The sequence below is a fragment of the Rattus norvegicus genome, chromosome 17, assembly GCF_036323735.1.
Source record: "Rattus norvegicus strain BN/NHsdMcwi chromosome 17, GRCr8, whole genome shotgun sequence".
In the NCBI taxonomy this organism is placed as follows: domain Eukaryota; kingdom Metazoa; phylum Chordata; class Mammalia; order Rodentia; family Muridae; genus Rattus; species Rattus norvegicus.
In genome coordinates, this window is record NC_086035.1 from 15,808,971 (window position 1) to 15,831,588 (window position 22,618).

General features: G+C 48.5%; 1 protein-coding gene and 1 non-coding gene across 22 annotated transcripts in view; both read left to right on the forward strand.

Annotated features, from left to right (window-relative positions):
- Positions 1–9,904, forward strand: part of Wnk2 (WNK lysine deficient protein kinase 2) — a 109,227-nt gene extending 99,323 nt beyond the window's left edge. For 8 of the 21 annotated variants that reach the window (XM_063276358.1, XM_063276356.1, XM_063276355.1 and 5 more), the window contains 3 exons: positions 1,798–1,842; positions 3,308–3,546; positions 6,986–9,904. In XM_063276358.1, the coding sequence (XP_063132428.1) occupies positions 1,798–1,842; positions 3,308–3,546; positions 6,986–7,315 (614 nt within the window). In that variant the 3' untranslated portion in view covers positions 7,316–9,904. The remainder of the gene's footprint in view (positions 1–1,797; positions 1,843–3,307; positions 3,547–6,985) is intronic. The other 13 variants (XM_063276364.1, XM_063276361.1, XM_039095665.2 and 10 more) reach the window with 6 other exon arrangements.
- Positions 9,905–13,406: 3,502 nt separating this feature from the next.
- Positions 13,407–13,479, forward strand: Trnaa-ugc8 (transfer RNA alanine (anticodon UGC) 8). The gene has a single exon. It is a non-coding gene; the product is annotated as a tRNA-Ala (tRNA).
- The last annotated feature ends 9,139 nt before the right edge of the window (positions 13,480–22,618 follow it).

A 22,618-nucleotide genomic window follows, 5' to 3' on the forward strand; every position in this document is an offset into this window, starting at 1 on the left:
CCAGTAGGTGTCTGAGGAGACTAGGATGGGACTGGTTGAAACCATCCTGCCTCTGCTGGCTTGATTACTCACCTAGTGCCATCCTAAGTAGCGAGAGTCTGCCGGTCCCAATCCTGGCACAGTGGAGGTGGGGGCCAACTTCGTTCATCAGATGCCCCAGGCAGAGATGGTGTCTGTGGTTACTGAGTGCCATGTAGGAATCCGCAGGGCTGTCGGCATGGTGCTGGATACTCCCCCGAGGTTCAACATCAATGCAGAGAGCAGTGCGGCCTTAGTGTTGACAGAATGACAGACACTGATTTGTCTAGAGGCTGGTGCTGTGTACCCTGGGCATCTGGGGCCAGTCCAGGAGGGATATGGAGGGGTGAGCTAATGACCATAGTCACCTGAGTCTGGTGACAGCCACAGCCAGTCCATCTGGCACACTATGAACTATGACAATAGCCAGGACTGAGTCCCCAATCCACAGCCCCGTTTCCTCCAAAAGTAGACTGGGATTCCCTCCCTGCAATACATGTTGTCTTTCCAGATTCCTCCTGTCTTGCAGCCTTCTTTCTATTTGGAAATTGAATTGTTTGACAAAACACATCAACCCCCTCCCCTTAACTGTAGCCTTAAAGACCATATAGAATAAACTCAAATTAAAGTCCATTGCAGCTCTACTTCAGATCCAACACACACCTTGGGTTCCACGAACTCTGGCCAAGGGGTGGCCAGCACTTCTGCCCTATCCCTCAGGGTAAGAGTACCAGCCCTAGAAAAGTTGTAAATGTTCAGATTTCCCAAACCTCTAACCTGGCTGACTTGTGAGTGAGCCAGTGCCATAGGTGAGACCACCGTTTAGGACTGGGGGACTCTAAGGGCTGGAGTACAGACCTGCTATGCTAGTGTGGCTTTGCCAAGTGACCTTGGGGAAGTCTGAGCTCTTCCTTGCCAGTTATACCTCCTAGAGTAAGCCACAGGTTAAGATAGAATGGCAGCACCTACTGTAGCCCATGCTGGCCCTGGGTTCCTGGGTTACTCCACTCCTATAGATACTGCCAGATGTCACATTCTGTATGTTGTCCACCCAACCCTAGATGGGCTCAGGGCAGTGGGGCTAGACTTGTTTAGTGCTGGTCCAATAACAATGTTTCTCATGCCCCTGGGGAAACTATAGAAAAGAGGTACAGTGTCTCCCCAAATCCGTATCAACCCCAAGATAGGTTCTAATGTCCCTGTTAGGTGTCCCTGTATGACCTGGTCCAAGGCAGCCATCTGGGATCCAGAATTGGCCTCAGACCTGCAAAACAATGTATCTTTTTGCACTTGGAAAACCTCTGGTGGCCTTGGTGGCCAGCCCAGGCTGAACCTGGCTCCATTCAGGGACCCCATGGCTGACTTTCAGTGGGTTCCCCTGCCTCAACCAGTGGGGCTCCTAAAGGCCTGGTGTTTGAAACCCAAGCACTGAGATCTACAACTACTTTTTTTTTTTTTTTGGTTTGGTTTTTTTCTGCTTTTCTTTTTTTCTTTCTCTTTTTCTGGAATATGCTTTTAGAGACAAAACACTTTTCCCTGGAGCTTGGAGGCTTGCCCTGGTACCTCTGCCTCCTCAGCGAAGCCCATGAGAGCCTGCACACGAACTCTGGGGATGTCACCCCGTTCTCCCAGGCCAGACTGGCCTCCCTCTCCGACCGCTACCTGTGTCTGTCCCCCCTCCCTGCACACTGATGACTTTTGCTTACATGTGGTAGCGTGATCGGTGTGTGCTGTTCTGCCTAACCCTGTGGTCTTGTGTCCTTTGTTCTTCCCTTACAGGGTCAGCCCTGAAGCGTCTCTGCCTAGGCAAAGAACACAGCAGTAGTAATTATCTGGGTTTTTTTTTTTTTACCTCCTCTGTCCCCTCTCATTGCATGGGCTTTGTCGTGGCTAGCGCGCGTCAGGGCCTCCCACAAAAGTGTGGCCTGCTCTGCACCTGACCCACAGGGCTCTGCTTTGCTTCTGCCTGTCTGGATAGCTGTTTCCTCCTAGCTCCTCTTTGTGTCTCCATGGCTCCTACAATTTGTGCTATCTTGCCAGTCACCTCTTATTAGGCCTGTCCTTCTCTGCAGCGTCCATTTATGGCTGTTTATTAATTGGGACCTTTTCCAAAACCTTAGGCATCAGCGCTAACGATGAATGCTTCCCCAAGAAGGGATACCAAGGCTGAATGGGTATTAGTCAACCTGGGCCGCTCACACACACACACCCCTCTGCTCTCCCTTGTCTGTTTATTTTTAATTTTCCCACCCCTGTTTTGTTTTGTTTTGTTTTGTTTTCTGGCTGAAAACCTCATATAGCGGTAGCTGTCTGTTGAGTCTCATCACTAACGTGTAGTCCTTCGTCCTTGCCTCCCCATCATTGGCCACTAAAGTTCACTATATTTTGGAACAGCTTGTTTGAAGAGATGGTCATTAGCTGTTTGGGGTTTTTTGTTCTTTGGGTTTTTTTTTTTTTCTGAGGCGTGTATAATTGGCTTATTCAAAATTGCTAGGTGGAATTATGTGCGTTGGGAGGCTAAGGAGGGGAGGAGAAAAATCAACAAGTCCTGTGTTTGGCCATTAAAACAGTCTCTCAGTGAGGCAAACAAGCTATTTAGTCAGGGGACCGGTTCCCAGCTCCCTGCCTCCCAGTATCACCTAGCTGTGGCTTGGAGGGTGTGGAGCATGCCCGAGGGACTCTGAGTATGATATCTTTCATTACCACCTTCCCAAATGCTCTGATAAGAAAAGGCACCATCTCCTTATCTTGATTCCAAACTGCTAAACAATCAGAATACACAAGAGCACAATGTCCAGGGGGTGCCGGAAGGCTGGTGGCAGAGCTCCTCTGTTGAGCGTTCTAAAAAGTAAGCCTGAGAACCTGACCCTGTCCCTGGGATGCCAGTGTCCATGTGTGTCAGGCTGTGCCCCTGAATCTGGCTATAGGTAGCATGAACTACCCATGCTCTCACATGTGGATCTAACGGGACATGCAGTGGTGGGCCTAGGGTAGACTCTTCATGGAGACTGTCAACTGTTCAGGGTCCCCTTCCCTGGCCTAACTTAAAAAACTAAACCACTTAAACTGGCATAGCCCAGTCACCCAGTAGCCTCACAGGGTCCTCATGGTGTCTAGCACCAGGTAGCAAAGCCCTCTGATACAGACCGCCTCTTGAAGCAAGGTGTTGCTTGGCCAGAGTAGGCCATTGATTTGTCCCAGCTGTCATGTGAGAATGACTGTGGCCAGCCTGTCAGTGGTGCCAGGTGAGTGTGTGGCGTCACCAATCCTGGCCTATATGACTCCCCAGGGTCTTCCACCAGCAGCCTGGCCCCAGGCCCTGAGCCAGGTCCCCAGCCCACCCTGCACGTCCAGGCGCAGGTGAACAACAGCAACAACAAGAAGGGCACCTTCACGGATGATCTGCACAAGCTGGTGGATGAGTGGACAACGAAGACAGTGGGGGCGGCCCAAGTGAAGCCCACGCTCAACCAGCTGAAGCAGACGCAGAAGCTGCATGACATGGAGGCCTCTGGAGAGGCTCGGGCTGTGAGTGATCATGGGTACTGGTTCTACCAGGAGGGATATGGTAGTAGGCACGGTGGCTGTGGCCATGAGCCGTTGCCAGAATCCTGGATGCCAGATGGCAAAATCCTGCTAAATGGCTTTCAAGGTCAGGGTCCATCTTATCCAAAACAATTAGGCCTTTTGCCCCTGTGATGATCAGGAGGTCAGAGTGACGTCCTATGGTCCTTGTGACCAGCAGGGGACAGGTTTGAGTCTGTGACTCTAGAACTCAGGTACACCAGAATCCCTGAGCTAGATAGCCCGAAGTCTGTCTACACTCTTCACTGTGAACAGATCCACCTCCATCTGCATGGTGTCCATCTGGCTCTGCAGAGAGGGCAGGTGTACCTCATTCCTGAGTGGCAACTGCATCCAAGTGGGACCAACACGGGGCAGAGCCAAGAGCCCACCCTCAAAGGCGTTGGCACATAGTAAGGCTTTGGCAGAGCTGGTTGTAGGAGTGTCCCCACTTTTCCAGCATTCTGGAGGAGTGTGTGGAAGATTGGTGTTATTTCTGTTTTAAGTGACTCGTGAAGTCCATGGGTGAATCCATCTGGGCTGAAGGATCATGTGGGTGTTGTTTTCAGGGTGGAAAACATCCCTCTGTGATCTTGGGCTGTGAAGCTTTTGAAACACACATGGAGTTGGAGGACTGGAGTGAACACCGCACGCCCCAGCCTGGGCTATAGGAGTTGCTGGTGGAACTACGCACACATCCGTCCTTCTCTAGGAGAAGGCTTGCCTTAGGAACCCTGTTTCTTTTCCAGTTCTAACACCATTTGGGTGTTCTGTCACATCTTGACAGTTTTGTTAAATTTTGTTTCCTTGGTAATTGTTACCTTGTCCCTAAGTTTACCCAGACTTTCAAATCAGTCACTATGTAATCATTTAGCAGTGTGCTCGATCCCCCGCTGTTTGTCATTCCCAAGTTGGTGGTTTCTGACACACACATATACACACACACCACACACACATACACACACACCACACACACACACCACACACACATACATACACATACACATACCACACATGCACATACACACACCATACATACACACATACACACACACCACACACACACACCACACACACACATACACACGCACATACATACACACACACACACCCCACACATATACACACACCACACACACACACATACACATACACACACCACACACGCACATACACACACCACACACACACACATACACACGCACATACATACACACACACACACCACACATATACACACACCACACACACACATACACATACACACACCACACACGCACATACACACACACACCACACACACATGCACATACATACACACACACACACACACACACACACACAAATAAATAAATTTTAAAAAATGTTTACAGTTCTCAGGCCAAACTTTTCAATGCCATATCTTATTTATGCCGCATCTTCTGGATTTCTGTTTCCTTCCCCTCCACTTTGCTCCTTGGTTCCTTGCATTGCCCTGTGAGGTTTTAATGTTTGTGAAAATAATTTGAGATCTTTTTATGTCAAATTCAGATTTTTTTCTTTTATTGTCTTGTATTTGTCTTTGATTTGTTTTTAACAGGCATCTTCTATAAAGTGCCTGGTCAGGGTTGACTTCTCTTTTTATTAATGGTCTGTGGGAGTCTGCTATGTCTGCTTTGTCTTATGTGACTCATATGTGCCTTATCCCCCCACCATGTGTGTATGTATGTGTGGTGTATTATATGTACTAGCCTGCTTGTATATGAACATGTATATGGAGGCCAAACATCAACATGTAGTGTTTTCTCTATCTATCCCCACCTTAGCTTTTAGGAGACAAAGTCTCTTTCACTGAGTCTGATGCTCACCGACTAGCTAGACCTCATGGCCAGCGAGCTATAGGAATCCACCTGTCTCTGCCCTTCCCCCACACTAAGTGCCACACACCTGGCTGAGGTGCTAGGACTCTGAACTCATGTTTACACACAGGACCTCTCACAGACCCTTCTTGGACTTTCTTAGAGGCAAGTGTAAAGTAGAAGAGGTTAAATTTGATTTTTTTTTTACATTTTTCTATTTTAGCTGTTGTATACCTATGTGTCAAGGTACACAGTCCTTGCCTTCCTCTAGCTTTGTTAAGCTGATTTAGAGGGATAGAAAGAGCATCTGCTATTGAACTTCAGGACGTCCATGGTTTTGATGAGCCCTAAGTGCTTGCAGGTTTTAGGTAACACACTGGAGTGCCTCTTGGCAGTAGATTCTGTCAGTGAACTGGACAGATTTATCGTTATTACCAGTCTTACGTGTCCCTGTGAACTTGACATCTGTTTCTTTATATCTCTGTAGGGTGTTAATATCTCTCATTAAATTCATCCTATGGTGGTTAATGATTGGGAGGGCTGTTGTCATAAACTACACAGCTCTGGAAATATCATCTCCCAGTTGTATGTTTCTAGGACATGGAAATGTGACTGATTCTGATACCTCGAAGCCTATGGTCCTGCTAAATTTGCTTGTTCAGCCATTCCTGTGGGGTTCTGTACACATCACCTTGTCATTTGCAGATATACGGTTTTTCTTTCCTTGTCTCATCTTGGCTGGGTCCCCTTGTTGTATTGACCAGAGGCATGAAGGAGCCCTGTGGGGAAGGCCTAATGCTAACCCCTCAATAGGTCTGGCTTCTGGCTCCACAGAGGCCTTCACTGCTGAGCATGCCTTCTGTAAGGGATTAGGGAATATATATCCCACTTTGTATGGGGAAGCTAGCTGGTGTTCTATGTTATCTGTATGTTTGTGGTGCTGAGGAGAGAAGACAGGGCCTCCTCCTATGCGCTAGGCAAATGCTCACCGTGGAACTCTTAAGTGTAGCCCTTCCAGTGGGGCTTACCCTGGAGTGAGGCGGAATCGAAGCCCGCTGGACTGTGATGTTAAATCTTCTATAGTTACTGTCTTCGGTTTCCCAAGTATTTCATTTAGGATGCTGTAGACTGCCAGTCCTTGATCTCTCTTGCTCTAGTCATATCCAGTTCTGTCTTTAGAGGTGCTGCTTCTGGAAGCCATCAACTCCTTCCCTTGCCTCTAAGGCCAACATGCCTGAGAAACCAGAGGGCTGCCCGCAGAGTCCCCATCTCCCGGGCTAGTATAATTGCATCGTGCTACTAGGCCATCACACACAATGCCATGGTATCAGCCGGGTGGAAATGTGTGGGTCACTTCTGTGCCTTTCCACACCCTGAAGGTTCTGCTCCAAACATGCTCTGGCTGGAGGACGGCTGCAGCTTATGACCCATGGCCACCTAGGCCTCTGTGTAGTGAGCAGGGGAGGGAGGCTAGCCATTCCCACACCAACACTTGGACAACACAAGGAGACCAACCAACTGACTGCAGCCCTCTGTGCCTTCTTCTTTGTTTCTGTGTCTCACAGACATCTGTGCCTCGAGGAGGAGTGGCAACATCGTGTCTGGCCCCAGCACCTGGCCCTCTGTCCAGCACAGCCATTCCTGGAGTCACCCCAGCCCTGCCTGTGCCCACACCAGGTACTGTCCACTCCAGCCTCTTGGGCCCTCCTTGTGCACTGCCTCTGTGTCAGTATGGAGGCCTGTTCCCTGTTCCTGTGTCCTGGGGACCCTGGGTGGCCTCAGGGAACCCAGAGGAGTCTTGGAGCAGTCAGAGCCCCACTCAGGTCCCCGTGCTTCCAGTGTTTCTACGGCCACCTGTTATCAGCACTCCAGGTCCCCGGCTGCACATTACGTAGCCCCCTGCCCTGCCCCTGGCCAAGTGGAACGCTCTGAAGCGTGTGGAAGAACCCAGTTGTGGTTTGGCCTCCTCCTGGCTCTTCCACATGGGCGCAAGGCACAGAGCCCCAGCCCAGGGGGCCATGAGAGGGCAGCAAGACACTTTCCCTGTTGCCTCAGACCCCATTACCCTTAGGTTCCTGCAGTCTACACAGGCAGTCCTCACTCACACCCACGGCCTGTCCTTGTGAGAGGGTTAGAACCCGGTCATCCCCCTGCAGCAGCTCAGTGCCTTGAATCCCAGCTTTTCTGTTTCCTGATGGAAATGCATACCTAAAAAGGCCATTGATCCTCGAGAGTGGGTTTCATTGCAGTTGATGTGCGTGTTGCTGTCTCCACTGTGTTACGTTGCCGAGGCGGGAATGGGGTACAAGTGTGCGTCAGATAGCTAGTTAAGCGTGTGAAAAGCCTTCTTAAACAGAAACAGGGGAACACTGACAATGTGACCTGCAAATGCAGGCTCCGCTCAGCCCTTGATGGAGTGAGGTCACCCTGGGTATCTTCAGTAACAGAGCCACAGGGTTCACCTGAAGTCGTTCTCCCTGTGAGGAGTGTCACCAGCTTTGTCGAGCCGTGAGGACCCTGCCAGGCGAATGTCCTGATAGCCCTTGTAAGCACCATACAGACAAACCCCACCATCCAGCTCAGGGGTCCCACTCACTTTCTTCCCTTTCCATGGTTTTCACAGAGGCCTGTGTTCTGCCCACCCCACCCTGCAAATTCCTCTCCAGGCCATGGTAGGCCAGCCTACTGAGGGGCGGAACAATTCTGGAGGTTTCCATGACACTGGTCTGGGGGTGGGGATGGGAGATGGAAGTCCCCTCTGGGTGAATATTTTCTGCCTCCAGTTAGAGGGTGGGCTGCTTGAGGTGACAACCCCCAACTCTGCTCTGAACTGTTCAGATCAGCCATACCCAGGAGAACCAGCTAAATTATTTTGGTTTAAATACACGATATTCCATCAATTCATTAGAATTGAATTTTCAGGGGACTGTGCAAAGGCTTCTACCTGGCCACCATGCTGCAATAAGAGATTTATGTCCTCTGTGTCTGGTCTGAACACCACCCAGGCCCACTTAGTAAAGCGGAGCCTGGGTCATCTTGCTCCTCTTGTGCCCAAGTCCTCTCCTACTCTGACTATGCTAGTGGCATGGGATCCCCAAGAGTCTGTATGCGTGAAGGAGAAAAAAATAAATGTTTGCTTGAAAATACTGTGAAACGGCAGCTTTTTTCTTGCCCTCTCTTCACATCAAAGCCAGGCTGACTGGTCTCGTAGAAGATAGTTATGGGTGGCCCAGGTGGGCCTGGCCTGGCCTCTGCTTGGAGCCACTAGCCATGTGTCCTGTACCCCAGAGGACAGAGCTCATAGACCTGGGAGATGAGAACCAAGCCTCTGGTGGGGTTGCCGGTTGCTTGGCACTGGTACTGCTGTGTGGCCCGGAGCCCCTGTCACCAGGATGTTAGCCTGGTGTTGCAGCCTACCCCGCAGTCTGTTGGCTAGTCCGCAAGCCACTGTGCCTGGGCAGGCATTGCTTTCAAAAGTGCAGGTGGAAAGGGTAAACCTCACAGATGGCAGCCTGCATTTCCGATCTCGTTAGAACTGGCACTGGGTCATAGGAACTCCTGGTCTCTCCTCCCTCATGGTTGCTGGGGCTTCTCTTTCAGGCGCTTGAGCTTGTTAACTAGAGTTGGGCAAGGGCCAGCCTAGCTCATATGAGAGGCACTGGCCTTCCTGAGAAGCCTAGAACACTCTGAAAGATGCCGGTTTAGGGAAAGGCCCTGCCTTGTGGTTCGGCAAACCCTTCGGGGGACTGCCTTGTTTGTGTGCACTGTAGATCTGGTCCGGACAACATGAGACTCATCCTGTCAGAGGTGCTGTCTCAAGATCTAGCCCCAGGCCTGCTGCTTCTGTTCGAACCCCTGCACCTGTACCACTGTGCCTCCCTTATCTTGGCACTGGCGCTAAGCAGAAGCAGAAATTGAGTGTCACTGTTTTCTCCCAGGGCTCCGAGGCCAGCTTAATCCAGAATGGTCCAGTGGAACAGGGGAGAGGCCTTGTCTTTCTGAGCTTACACGGTCATTGCCGAGTGTCTGGCTATTCTTAGAAGATATCCAGGTGGCAGTCAGCCCAGTTCTGTGCAGAGAACAGGGCTGTCTGTACAGTGCACAGCCACCTACTGGCATGGCTCTGTCCCTACTCTTCTTCCTTTGCTTTAGAAGTTCCTGGGAAATGGGCCAGGTGCCTAGGCAGGGCTGTGTGCATAGGTACCAGGGTCCAGCCTTCGGTGAGAGCCAGTGCCTCAGAGGTCAGTAGTGAGCTGTGGCCGTTTTGTTTTCTAGATCCTGAGAGTGAAAAGCCCGACTGAGCCGGCCCGTACACCAGGCCTACACTGCATCATCCAGGCGAAGAAGCAGCAGAGCCCAGGGCGGCCACCCCTCTAGTCCATTCACGCTGTTTTGTAACCACTTTCTAACCATTTTTTTATTCACAATTGGAAACACAAATGTAATGCAAGAATAAAACATATTTTGGGGGAGACAGGACTTTGGTATTTCAAACTTCCTCCTTTCCAGTGGACCTCTGGGCAGGTAGGAAGTAGAGATGAAGAGCTGGAGAGAGAGGTCAGTCAGCCCATTCTCTGCAAATCCCTGGAGGCTCCTCACCAAGTGCCCCTTCTCAGATGCAGCTTCCACAGCTCCATGTCACATGGTCTGTTCTCTAGCCCAAGGAGACCAAAGTCATCTGCCCCCACCAAAGGGAGAGCATCGCGGAGGTCTGAGAGAGCCTCCTTTCCAGAACCTGTGGATGCCATCAGGAAAGAAACCAGCCAACGTGGGGGCTGAACCCTCTCGGGGGTGGAGAACAAGACCACCAGCTCCAGGGAGATCTATACTCTCCCATGATGGAGTATGTCAAAAGCTCACATAAAAAAAAGCAGGAAACCAGGACAGGAAGATGGCTCAGTAAAATGTGTGACCCAAGTTCAATCCTCAAAGCCTAAATGTAAAGTCAGGTGTAGCGGCCCACATTTGTAATCACAGAGCTGTAGAGGTAGAAACAGATCCCTAGAACTCTGGACAGCCAGCCTAGCCTACTTAGAGAGTTCTAAGCCAGCGGAAGATGATGTCTCAGAGAGGTAAGCAGGCCTGGGGGAATGGCTCAGTGGGTCACACATTCACTTGCGTAAGTGTATGTACCAGAGTGATGATCCCTGGTGCTTGCCTGGTCATCTGCCAAACTGTTGGTTCAGTGAGAGACCAGTCTGAACAAAGTAGAGAGCCACAGAGACAGAAAATCCAGAGCTGGCCTCTGACACCACAAGTGCACACACAAACACCTACACACACACACACAAGTACACATATACACAAGAAGGGAGGTAGACAGCTGATGAGGAGCCACCTTCGTGGGTCTCCTTGCCTCCGTGGATCACCTGCTGACGTCGTCCACACAGGCAAAGGGAGCAAAGATGATGGGGGTAAGGAAGCCCTGTGAGTGCATACAGTGAATGATCATACTAGGACCAGCTACAGGGAGTCAAATCGACTTCACTCGGGGGAACCATTTCAAGAATCTCGGGTGCTAGCTGAATGGGTTCTTATCAGGATAAAGGAAGTTGACCTTGTAATCGAAGGCTAGGTGACATTCCACAGGGCTCTGTGTGTGTGTGTGTGTGTGTGTGTGTGTGTGTGTGTGTGTGTAGGGGGGAGTTGGTGTTCAACTACCGAGACAAGGTTGGAGAAGGAGAAATCCTGCCAATGAAGGGAATCCTCCATATTGTGCTGAGCCCCAGAAGGCTGAACAGTCGATGATAGACTTCAGCCTTAATGAGCAGAGTTTTCCCACAACTCATGACCTTGTTCTCTGGCTTCCACATACATGTGTACATGTGTATGTACACCCTCAGAAGAAAACCCGCATCCTCTAAGTTGCCTTGACAGGAAAACATGCTGTGGAAATAATTTATGCAACCTATCCCTGCCCACAGGAGTGGGTCTGAGGCCGCCCCTAGGGTTTGTGAACATCAAAACATGACAAAGCTGGGTCTGGGTGGTGTTAGCTTCTAGGTGCATTTCAGGGTGTCCTCCAGCTGTGTATGGGAGCTGTTCCCAACACCTAGACTTTGTCATTACTAGAGGTCATCCTACCATCTCAATCCATCATGACCAAGTGCACAGCCCTTGAGATTTAAAGTTTTGCCTTGGAGATCTAGCTGATTCTCTAGGACTCAGGAAAAGCTAGAGCTTCACTTTTTCCCAAGATCCTCAGCATTTGAAATCGTGAGATTTCTACATCTGTCTCAAACATACAGGTAACTTGGTGTCTCAGGGCTTCTGCTGTGAACAGACACCATGACCAACTCTTACAAAGAACAGTGTTTCATTGGGACTGCCTTACAGGTTCAGAGGTTCAGTTCATTATCATCAAGGCGGGAGCATGGCAGCACCCAGCCAGGCATGGTGCAGGAGGAACTGAGAGTTCTACATCTTCATCTGAAGGCTGCTAGGAAAAGACTGGCTTCTGGGCAGCTAGAACTAAGGTCTTAAAACTCACACCCACAGTGGCACACCTATTTCAACAGGGCCACCGCTCCTAATACAGCCAATCCCTGGGCTAAGCATATACAAACCACACATGGTGTCCTAGACCAGGAGTCCAGCCTTGACTTGTAGAAAACAAAGGCAAATGGTGCCTTAGTCATTCAGGGATGCCATGGGAAATACCACAGACGGGTTAGCCCACTTGCATGCCACTTCACAGGGGCAGGAACACCCAAGATCAAGTACCCACGTATACTGTGGGTTAAACTGTAGAGCTTCTCTCTTGCTCTGCATAGTAGCCATCTTGCTCTATGACCCCCATGGCCTTTCTCATACACAGAAAGATTGTATTTGTGCTCCTTATAGGATATCAGTCTTAGCAGGTAAGGGAACCCAATCTTTGTTTTAAAAAAGGATTTCAAGATTTTTATATTAAAAACATGGCAACATAAGAGCATATTTGAGAGCTCTTTACTAGTACTGTGTAAAAGTCATTCAAGGATCCCACTCATAAAGGCTCCATCTCCCCATATATCTACATGGTGGTTGGGTCTTCGTTGTAGGAATTTAGGAGGGTATAGCATTCAGTAGATAAAATATGGTTCACTGAATTTTTGGCACATAATCCTTTGTAAGGCGGAGACTATCTATCTATACTTGACTCCGCTTGTACCTCAAAGCTACCAAGTGAAAATCGAGATTATAAAGAAAATAAGAGGAAGGAGGGGAGAAGTTCAAAGGCAGAAAATGTAGAGTAAGGAGCACCCTTTCCTGAGCTCTACATGGGCTCATGAGATGGAGCCCATGCAGCCCCTCCCCACAGAGTCATAGACTACACAGAACCATGGATGGCAGTCACCCATCAGGCCAGCCGCACAAGGGTCAGTTGGCCAGACAGGGGCTGAGGGCTACAGAAGTCATTTTATAACTCATGGCTGTCAATTCATAGGAAACGTGGATCAGAGAATGGACAAAACCAGAATCAAACAGCCAATAGGCTTAGACCTGACTATGGTAGTGACCACATTTTATAATGGTATATAAGTGGTCTGATCAGTTTAAAGGAATTGTCAGGTTAGAGTTCATAAACAAGCAAGATTCAAACATGTTGCCTATTAAAAAAAAATTAAAGAAAGACATGGGCTAAGGTAAAAGGTGAACATGGGCATACCATCCCAGTGAAAAGGGGTGGAAGTAGTTCTAAGAACTGGACTTTAAAGACACACAAAAGTAAAAGGCAGTCACCATCCTAACACTGTGGGTGGGTCTTACAATGTCAATGCAGTTTTCATAGTGGGACATTGCCAATTAAGAAGCATTTTACAATGACAAAGGGGTCAGCCCACCATGTTCCAACTGTTTGTGCACCAAAAGACAACACTTTGAAATGTGTGAGCAAAACTGACAAAACTGCAGAGAGAAATCCATGACAGTCCTTCCAATGTTCATCTTAGTCATGAACGTGACGAGAAGATGACAGCCACTACCATCAAGAGTCTGGCCCAGGGGTTGGGGATTTAGCTCAGTGGTAGAGCATTTGCCTTGCAAGCACAAGGCCCTGGGTTCGGTCCCCAGCTCCAAAAAAAAAAAAAAAAAGAGTCTGGGGGTTGGGGATTTAGCTCAGTGGTAGAGCGCTTGCCTAGCAAGCGGAAGGCCCTGGGTTCGGTCCCCAGCTCTGAAAAAAAGGAAAAAAAAAAAAGTCTGGCCCAGTGTCTGATGCTTGTCCACAGCCTTCATTTTGCCTTCCCCTTTTGTACCCATCTGGGAAGTCTGAGAGGGTAGCATGGCTGTTTTTCACATTGGCAGGAATAAAAGCGTCACATCAACCTCTGAGGCTCCCACCTACATGCCTTCAACTTGCCCTTCTCTGACCACTCTGAAAGCCCCTGGCCAGTCTCTTCTCCCTATCCTGTCCATTTAGAACCTACTTAGAAAGCCATTCTGTACTCCCTAGAAAGCCACTATAGGGTTGTCAAGCCTCTTCATCTCTTGGTGTGTATGTGTGTGTGTGTGTGTGTGTGTGTGTGTGAGAGAGAGAGAGAGAGAGAGAGAGAGAGAGAGAGAGAGAGAGAGAGAACGCCAGCCCATGGGTGTGCTTACCACTCTCAATATCCAGACAGCATTTTGGGCAAAGGGTCATCCTGTGTCTCACTGAGAATATAGAAGACTTGAGCCCAACTACTGACCTTAAACACAAAGGCCTTATTGGTATTTCTAGATTGCTCCACCTGCAGACACATTCCCACTTCCCCTTCCTTCCTTCCTTTTGTCCTCCCTTCCTTTCCTTCCTCTCTCCCTCTGGTATCCCCTACGTTTGTGGTTGTTGTTGGAGATTGAAGCCAGAGCCTCGCACAGTGGCAGGTGCTGTGCCACAGGTGTACACCCCCATCCAGACACAGAGTTCTTTATATTCATATGATGTATGTATGAAGAGAAACATAGTCTGGAGTTAAAATAACCCATTAACTATTAAATAACACATTAAATATCTCTGGCAACCTATTTTAAAGGGTTCAAGTCACACAAGCAAATATGTTCTCTGACCAGTAAAGGCTACATTTGAAGACAAGAATGGATCATTGTAAAATACCTAAATTATTTGGAAAGGAAACAACATACTTCGAAATAGCCTATACGCCGAGGAAATCAGAAGTGAAAATAGAAACAGAAATGTTTATAAAAATTAAAACAAGTTGTGCTATGTGTAAGGGCCTATAGTCCCCATTACCCTAGAGCAGTGGTTCTCGACCTTCCTAACGCTGCGACTCATTAACACACTTCCTCACGTTGTGGTGACCCCCAGCCATAAAGTTATTTTTTAGCTACCTCATAACTGTAATTTTGCTGCTGCTGCAGATTTAAATATCAGATACATAAGATATATCTGCTACACAACCCCTAGAGGGGTCATGACCCCACCCCTGGGTTGAGAGCCACTGCTCTAGAGACGGAGGCAGAAGGTTTAAGCCATTCAGTAAGACTTTGTCTTAAAATTAAGGGGAGGTGGGGTCAAGGCTGTCCATGGACATTCAAAGCACTACCCAGAATATTATGAACAGTTCTTCCAGTCGTTTTGAAGTTAGGAGAAATGAACTGTTCATAGCAGCTGACTATGATTTGTCTCGTGCCCTAGCAGGGGTGTGATTTTTTGCCAGCTGCAGACCATTTCTGCCATTGTGTGCCATTTGGAATCCTGTGGGACGCTTCAGAAGACATATAAACGCTAAGGCCCTGAGAGGTGGGATGGGTCGTTGGTTGTTGTTGGGCATAGACAAGAAACAAGAAGAAATCAGTTATCCTGAAGACGAAGATCAGTCTTGACCCAGAGAACTCTACGCCCCTTATCAGCAGGAAGTAATCTAATACGTTTCCCCCTTTCCCACCCCTGACTTTATTCAGGGATCTCTTTCCTTTCCTCTCTATTTTCTTCCTCTCTCTTATCTAGGATTAGGGGGTTGAAAGGGTGACAGAGTGGAGAGAAGGGTAGAAGAAAAAAGAAACCACAAAATACTGAAAAACTGTTACAGGAAGGAAAGGAGCAACTCTTTACATGGTCCTGGGACCTCCACATATATGTTGTGGCATATGTCTGCCTAAGCCTGCACATACACACATACATATATGTACCCAAACACAAGCACATGCACACTAATGATAATACAAAGTGAAAGCTTAAAATGAAAATTTTGTACTCAAAAATCAGTGTTAACGTGCAGCGGGGGTGGTTACCGCAGAGCCTTGTAACTGGTCAAAATGCTGAGATGCTGGGAATGAACAACTGCTGATGGTACACAGAGCTAACTCTGCACAGTGGACTATCTACGATTTGAAAAGACATAAAGGCAGGAGGGAAGCATGTTGGAAAGGATAGGGCTCCAAAGGCCAAAGTGGGGTAGCGAGCATGAGCACGATCAAAATACATCATATGTGTGTGTGAAACTGGGATTGTCAAAAAAAATTAAGCTAAACCTTTTTGTTAAAAATCAGAGTCAAGGGGTTGAGGATTTAGCTCAGTGGTAGAGCGCTTGCCTAGCAAGTGCAAGGCCCTGAGTTCGGTCCCCAGCTCCGAAAAGAAAAAAAGAAAAAGAAAAAGAAAGAGAGTGCACCGAGCTGCCGCTGCTGAATCCTGTGAACCGAACTCCTGATTACCTGACAACGCAGATTAGATTTGCTCCATAAAACTATTTCTAAACAGGTCCACTTCCTCTGTATCCTAATAACCTTTCTTTTCCACTGCCTCTGGTGGGTGGTGGGCCAAAAGGGAGGTTAAAGCATTAAAAGTACGTTTTGGAAAAATAAAAAGTCAAAGCCTACAGAACCAAGTAATATCCAGCTTCCAATTACTACAGAGAAAGCCCTGGGAAACTCAGCTTAGAATGGGAAGAGGGGGCGTGTCCATGGCTCATAGTTCTACATGTTTCGTTCATGAGAGGGGGTCTAGGCTTTGGGATTTTGGCAAGGCAGATGGGAGCATATGGAGAAGCAAAGTATCTTACCTTGGCTGTGTGGAAGAGCCAAGTCCCAGAGTCTCCTTCAGGGTCTATCCCGTTGACCTCAATCTCCCATCGAGGCTGGCTCAGTGGGTAACATGCTTACCATTCAAGCAGGAGGACCTGAATCTGATCCCCAGGACCCATCTTTAAAGGAAAATTAAAAAAAAACTTGCCATGATATGTACCTGTGATTCCAGCACGGGAGAGGCAGAGACAGGGAATCAACCAGTCTAGTAGAATTGATGAATTTCAAGTTCAGTGGGAGATCCTCTCACAAAAGCTAAGGTACAAAGCAACTGAAATAGACACCTAAAGTTGACAACTAGTCTACACACACACACATAAATTTCTACTAGGCCCTGCTTCCTAAGGGCTCTATCATCTCCCAGAAGGCCTTGGGGGTAGCAGTTGCTTTTGTTACGGTAGAATCCCAAACAAAAGTCACTTAAGGGAAGACATGACTATTGTACAAGGCAGTTTCATGGCAGGAAAAGTGCGGTGACTAAAGCAGCTTGCTCTATGGCAGTGGGCACTTTATCCAGATGGCTTGCTCACATCGTGGTAGATAGGACACAGAGAGCTTAGGCTGGATCTAGAAGTAGACATCCCCTTTTTTTTTTTTTTTTAAGATTTATTCATTTATTATATATAAGTACACTGTAGCTGTCTTCAGATACACCAGAAGAGGGCATCGGATCTCTTTACAGATGGTTGTGAGCCACCATGTGGTTGCTGGGAATTGAACTCAGGACCTCTGGAAGAGCAGTCGGTGCCCTTAACCGCTGAGCCATCTCTCCAGCCCCGACATCCCTTTTGAGATCACCTCTAGAGACACTCTTCTCCCAGCAAGGAGGCCACAGTCCCAGTGTTTCCACGATGCCTTAAACAACACCCAATTGACAACCAAATGTTCAAACATGGGAGCCTACAGGGAACATTTCACCTATGGGGGACACTTCACATTTCACATAACAGCGAGGGCCACAGCTTGAATATATGTGCCTTTGGGGGACAGTCTAGAGTCAGACTATAGCAGGCCATTAGCTGGCCATTACTAGAGCTTGTCCTTAAGTTCACAGGGCTCATCATTCTATGGTAGTCTCCAGGTTGTATACATTTGAACATTCCCGCCGAGTATGACCTTGATTAAGACACATCCTCACACAACAATGCCAAGCAACCAGAGCTTCCAGGGACTAAGCCACTACCTAAAGACTATACATGGACTGACCCTGGACTCTGACCTCATAGGTAGCAATGAATATCCTAGTAAGAGCACCAGTGGAAGGGGAAGCCCTGGGTCCTGCTAAGACTGAACCCCCAGTGAACTAGTCTATGGGGGGAGGGCGGCAATGGGGGGAGGGTTGGGAGGGGAACACCCATAAGGAAGGGGAGGGGGGAGGGGGATGTTTGCCCGGAAACCGGGAAAGGGAATAACACTCGAAATGTATATAAGAAATACTCAAGTTAATAAAAAAAAAAAAAGAATCGAAAAAAAAAAAAAAAGACACATCCTCACTGTTTACAGACTGGTTCTGGTCCACAGGCCACCGTGTGTGACCCCAGCAGAAGGGGACACTACATTCCCCATGGAAGGCAGCCCAGTCTGCAGCTCTGGCTGAGCCATCAAAGGACTTTGTGAGGCTCCCTCACGTGGTATCTTTGGCCAGAGAGACACCTCACATTCCTATAGAGAAAAATCTTCCCTCTCTTTGTGTGACGTATAGTCTAAACGGTCATAACCAGAGTGTACACATGCTTTCTCCCAGGTTTAAGAGCAAAAGGGTAAGGGAACCCAATTGTCCTCATGAGTCCCCATAGAAGGGCTGCAGATCGGGAGCCCATGACAAACCATCCCTCAGGGGCTGATATCATTTCTTGCCAGAGGGGTTTGGAAAGGTCTAAAAATAATTGCGTAGTACATTTTGAAAACTTCTCGAAAGTGCAGGGATGGGCCTATAATTATCTTGTTCTTACAAGCTTTCGCTTTTTGCGTGTGTGCAATTATGTGGTCAGTAGTCATCAGGGGGAGATGATGTGTTTGTGCTCTGTGCCATGCAGCCATTTTCAAAAGCAGCCCCTACCCCCAGCATGAAGAGTCAACTGGAATCAAGTAAAACAATAATTAGATTCTGTTTCTTGTCAGATGTGGGATCCTGGCTGTTAGACACCCAGAGTACCAACAATGAAGCTTCCTGGGAACGCCTATGGCTGGGTGCTCTGTCAGTCTGCCTGATTCGTGGGAGGGAAAATGAGGTTCCAAGAAGTTCCCAGTCCGGGACCCAGGACATTCCTCAGATTGTTGTGTTTGAACTTTTAAAGGAAGCAGGAGTGGTCTCCTAGGAACTGTAGGGTGGTGATGGTCAGGAAAAAATGGCAGGTTGGCAAGGTAAATGGCTGCTGGGGTTCTCTCTGACTGTGACTTTGAGGACACCCTCACAATAAGTTCTGGCCTCCATGAGGATCTCAATGTGGCCTCTGAACCCAGGTTCCAGAAAATTCTCAGGTATACATGTGGACAAGGAGTCTCTCAGACACACCTCTTTTGTCTATCCTCAGTCCCTGGCTGTCCTCTCAACATGCAGGTCATTCCAAAGCTTTGTACTGTCAGTGAGGAAATCAGACAAGCTTGCTCACCAGGTGGGTCTCCTACAGGGCACATGATGCAGGGCCCAAGTAAGATATTTTTCTAGTTCTTTGTGTTGCTGTAACAAAATACCCAACACTGAGTAATATTTTTGTGTATGTGTATGTGTGTGTGTTAAATATATATATATATGTGTGTGTGTGTGTGTGTGTGTGTGTGTATGACATATGTATGTATGTATTATATGCATAGTATGTGTGAACATATGTGTTTGTGTGTATGTGTGAGAATGTGGGAATGTGAGGTTCGAATTGGACCTCTACCAAGACCCCTTGAATGAGACTCACAGAGGCGGTGATCGATGCAAAAACAAGAGGAGTTTTATTGTTCCAGCTCTTTGGGGCCGCCTACTTCAAGAGGGAGCCAGCCCTGAACAGACTCTAACAGGGAATTATAGACATTTGATAAGGGCAGAATTCAAACAACAGTAACTGGGTAGGTACTACTGGTGGAGCAAATCGACCTTCAAACTGACTGGTCAGTAGATGGTTCAGGACTTTCCAAAGAGGGTTGGTTGGGAGTCACCAGTGGCTTTGTTTGGCAATTGGCTTATAGTTTTTCCAGGAACTAAGCTGGCTCTACCCTTCCTGGAGGGGAGGAGTCTTAGTGCTCCGAGGTTTGTGGTGGAATTTTCCATTGACCTTAGATTGACCCCAACTCTGACTCTTTCAGGAGTATGTGTGGTACAGTGCATGTATGGAGGTCAGAGGTCAAACTTCGGGTGTAGGTGCTCCCCTTCCACCCACAGGCTCTGCTGTTCGGTTAGTCGGTGCACACCCCTTGGGGATTTCTTTTTCCATCTCCCGTTCTGCCTTAGGCATGCTGGAATTCACAGATAATGTGCTCCTGCATCTGGCTTCGTCTGAGTAATCCAGACTCCTACCTTCAGGATTACATGGCCACGGAGCCATTTCCAAGACTGGGTAATTTGTAAAGAGTGAAATACTCTCCTTAACATTCTGGAGGTTGGAAACAACTCTGACATCAGGAGCAGCATTCAGTCCTGAGAGGGTTTCCCTCTGCTTCAGAAATGGAACCACAGGTCACTGATGTAACTCAGTGTTTAGAATGCTTGCCTAGCATGCGCCAAGCCCTGGGTCCTATCCCCTGTACTAAGTATAGACTAGGGGTGATAACACAAGCCTACAATCCCAACACTCAGGAGATTCAAGGTGATCCTTAGCTATGTAGAGTTCAAGGCCAGTCAGGACTACGTAACACACTGCCTCAAAGCAACACGAAGTGGTGCCTGGTTGCTGTGAGTCTCACCTGGCATAGGCAGGCACATTGTTTTGTGACCAAATTACATCAGAGCGACAGCTTGAGTGAGGAAAGGTTTCCTTTGGCTCGTAGTTTCCAGTGATTTCAGTCCACTCTAATGGACAGAGCCTGGCAGTTCAGCTCCGCCCATGTCAGTGAGAGTGACTGACAGAGAGGGGGTGGCTGTTCACACTCTGTCAGACCAGGGAGCAGAGAGAGGGGTCAGCAGCTAAGAATAGAGCTACCACCTTCAAAAGCTTGACCTCCGAGACCTGCTTCTGCCAACTCCAGCCGTGGTACGATTGCTCAGAACGTGAGCCTGTGGGATGTTTCATACTGAAACCGTAAAAGAAGGCAACTATGGGTCTCTGTTAGCTTCCCCAGTCCTTTTCGGGGGGCACTGACCCACCCATGGGCAGTAAAACCCCAAGATTGGCTCGTTTCCCAAAAGACTGTCTCCTACCAGCACCACAGTGGGGTTCAGTTTCAACGGATCAGCTTTGGAGAAGGCTTGTGGAGCCCACTGCACAGTGTTTGGTTTCAGACCCCTGAATGAGGGACCGATGTATATTTTAGATATCAAAGCAGGCCTCGCCTCCAGCTTCTCCCAGCATCCCTCAGTCCCTACCTGGCATACCCAGTCCCTAACCCTGAACTTTCCGATGCAGGGGCTGGGCTGCCTTTCCCTCAGAGACCCCTCCCTATTTAATCCAGACATTTTGATTTTGTGCTTTCCTCCTCCTCCTCCTCTTCTTCCTTCTCCTCTTCCTCCTCCTTCTCTCTCTATATGCACCCTTTCTCTCTTTCTCTTCCCCTTCCCTGCTCCTCTCTCCCCATGATGACTTCCCTGGCCTTGGTCCTTGGGGCCAGTGTACTATCCAGACAGCAGCTTCCCGATAACTCTTCCTTTAAAATATACTCTAGATGGTTGGGGATTTAGCTCAGCGGTAGAGCGCTTGCCTAGCGAGCGCAAGGCCCTGGGTTCGGTCCCCAGCTCCGGAAAAAAAAAAAAAAAAAAGAAAGAAAAAAAAATTAAAATATACTCTAATCTGGCTTGAATTGTCTCATTTCGCCGGCGGTGGAGAAATAACCTATCAGACAGTAGATACAATTCGGGGATACATTTTCCTACTTTCTAAACACCATCTAGCCCATGAGGCCCAGCAGAACACAAATCTATATATATGCTCAGTGGTCCTGGACCTCTTGTTGAGGGTGCGTTCTAATTCTAAAACTGCTGCTCTCTGAAAGCAGCACCTGTTAAGAAATGCTTGGGTGACAGAGAGGACTCGGGCTGTCCATGTATCTGTGACCCTTGTTTACTGTGACCATGCTGTCTAGCTTTTTAAACTCGTGGATCACTGAGGGGAGGACTGTCTGTCTCCCTGAAAGGGAAGAGAAAAGCACTTCCTGGGAATTGTACGGGCAGATTCCTCTCCCTCCACTGAAAACGATCAATCAGCTTCCCTGCTCTTCTACCTTGAGCCAGGCTGGGGAGGCTGGCAGGACTCCAGCAGGGACAGGTGAGCCGGTCAGCTGTGCCCAGTGCCACCCCAACCCCCATCCCCTAGCCCCCCACCCCCACTATCACTGGCAAGACTGAGAGAGAGGGTCCAGGAGAGTCACTCTTAAAGCCTGGTACCGCGGTTCAGTCGCGGGGAACTGCTGCTCAGATCTCAGAGCAACTATTTCCTTGTAACGCCTCTGCATCTCCTAATAATGGCGTCTAACATATTAAAAGGTGGTTGAAGAGGTTAATTCCTTTGTTTAAAAAGAACAGCTGGTCTGCCCTATAGTCTGTTGCGTAATGATACACTGAGAATGCTTTCTTTCAATGTCTGTAGAGCTTTTCATTATGGATCTTCAGAGTAATTCATAAACACGAATTAAATGACTGCCAACTGCTGAGCGGTCCGGGAGGATAAACACAATCTATAGAGAGGGACTTAGACAGCAGAGCGGCTGGGCTATGGCACACGGGATAGCAGAGTGTGGCGGTGGCGGTCACTCAAAGTCACTACCAAGGGACCCTGCAGGCATCTACTTGAAATGGCTGCTTCTTTTTTTTTTTTTCTGGAGCTGGGGACCGAACCCAGGGCCTTGCGCTTCCTAGGTAAGCGCTCTACCACTGAGCTAAATCCCCAGCCCCTGAAATGGCTGCTTCTTGACTCCCACGCAGACCCCTAGAAGAATGGTGCCTTCAAAGGGAAAGCCACTTGAGGGGGTAACCCCAGTGAGAGAGGCGCCAGTGAGGCCTCGCTGATTCTAGGGATGAGTTCACGGAGGACTTTGCTGTGAGCATAGCCCAAACACGCTGTTTC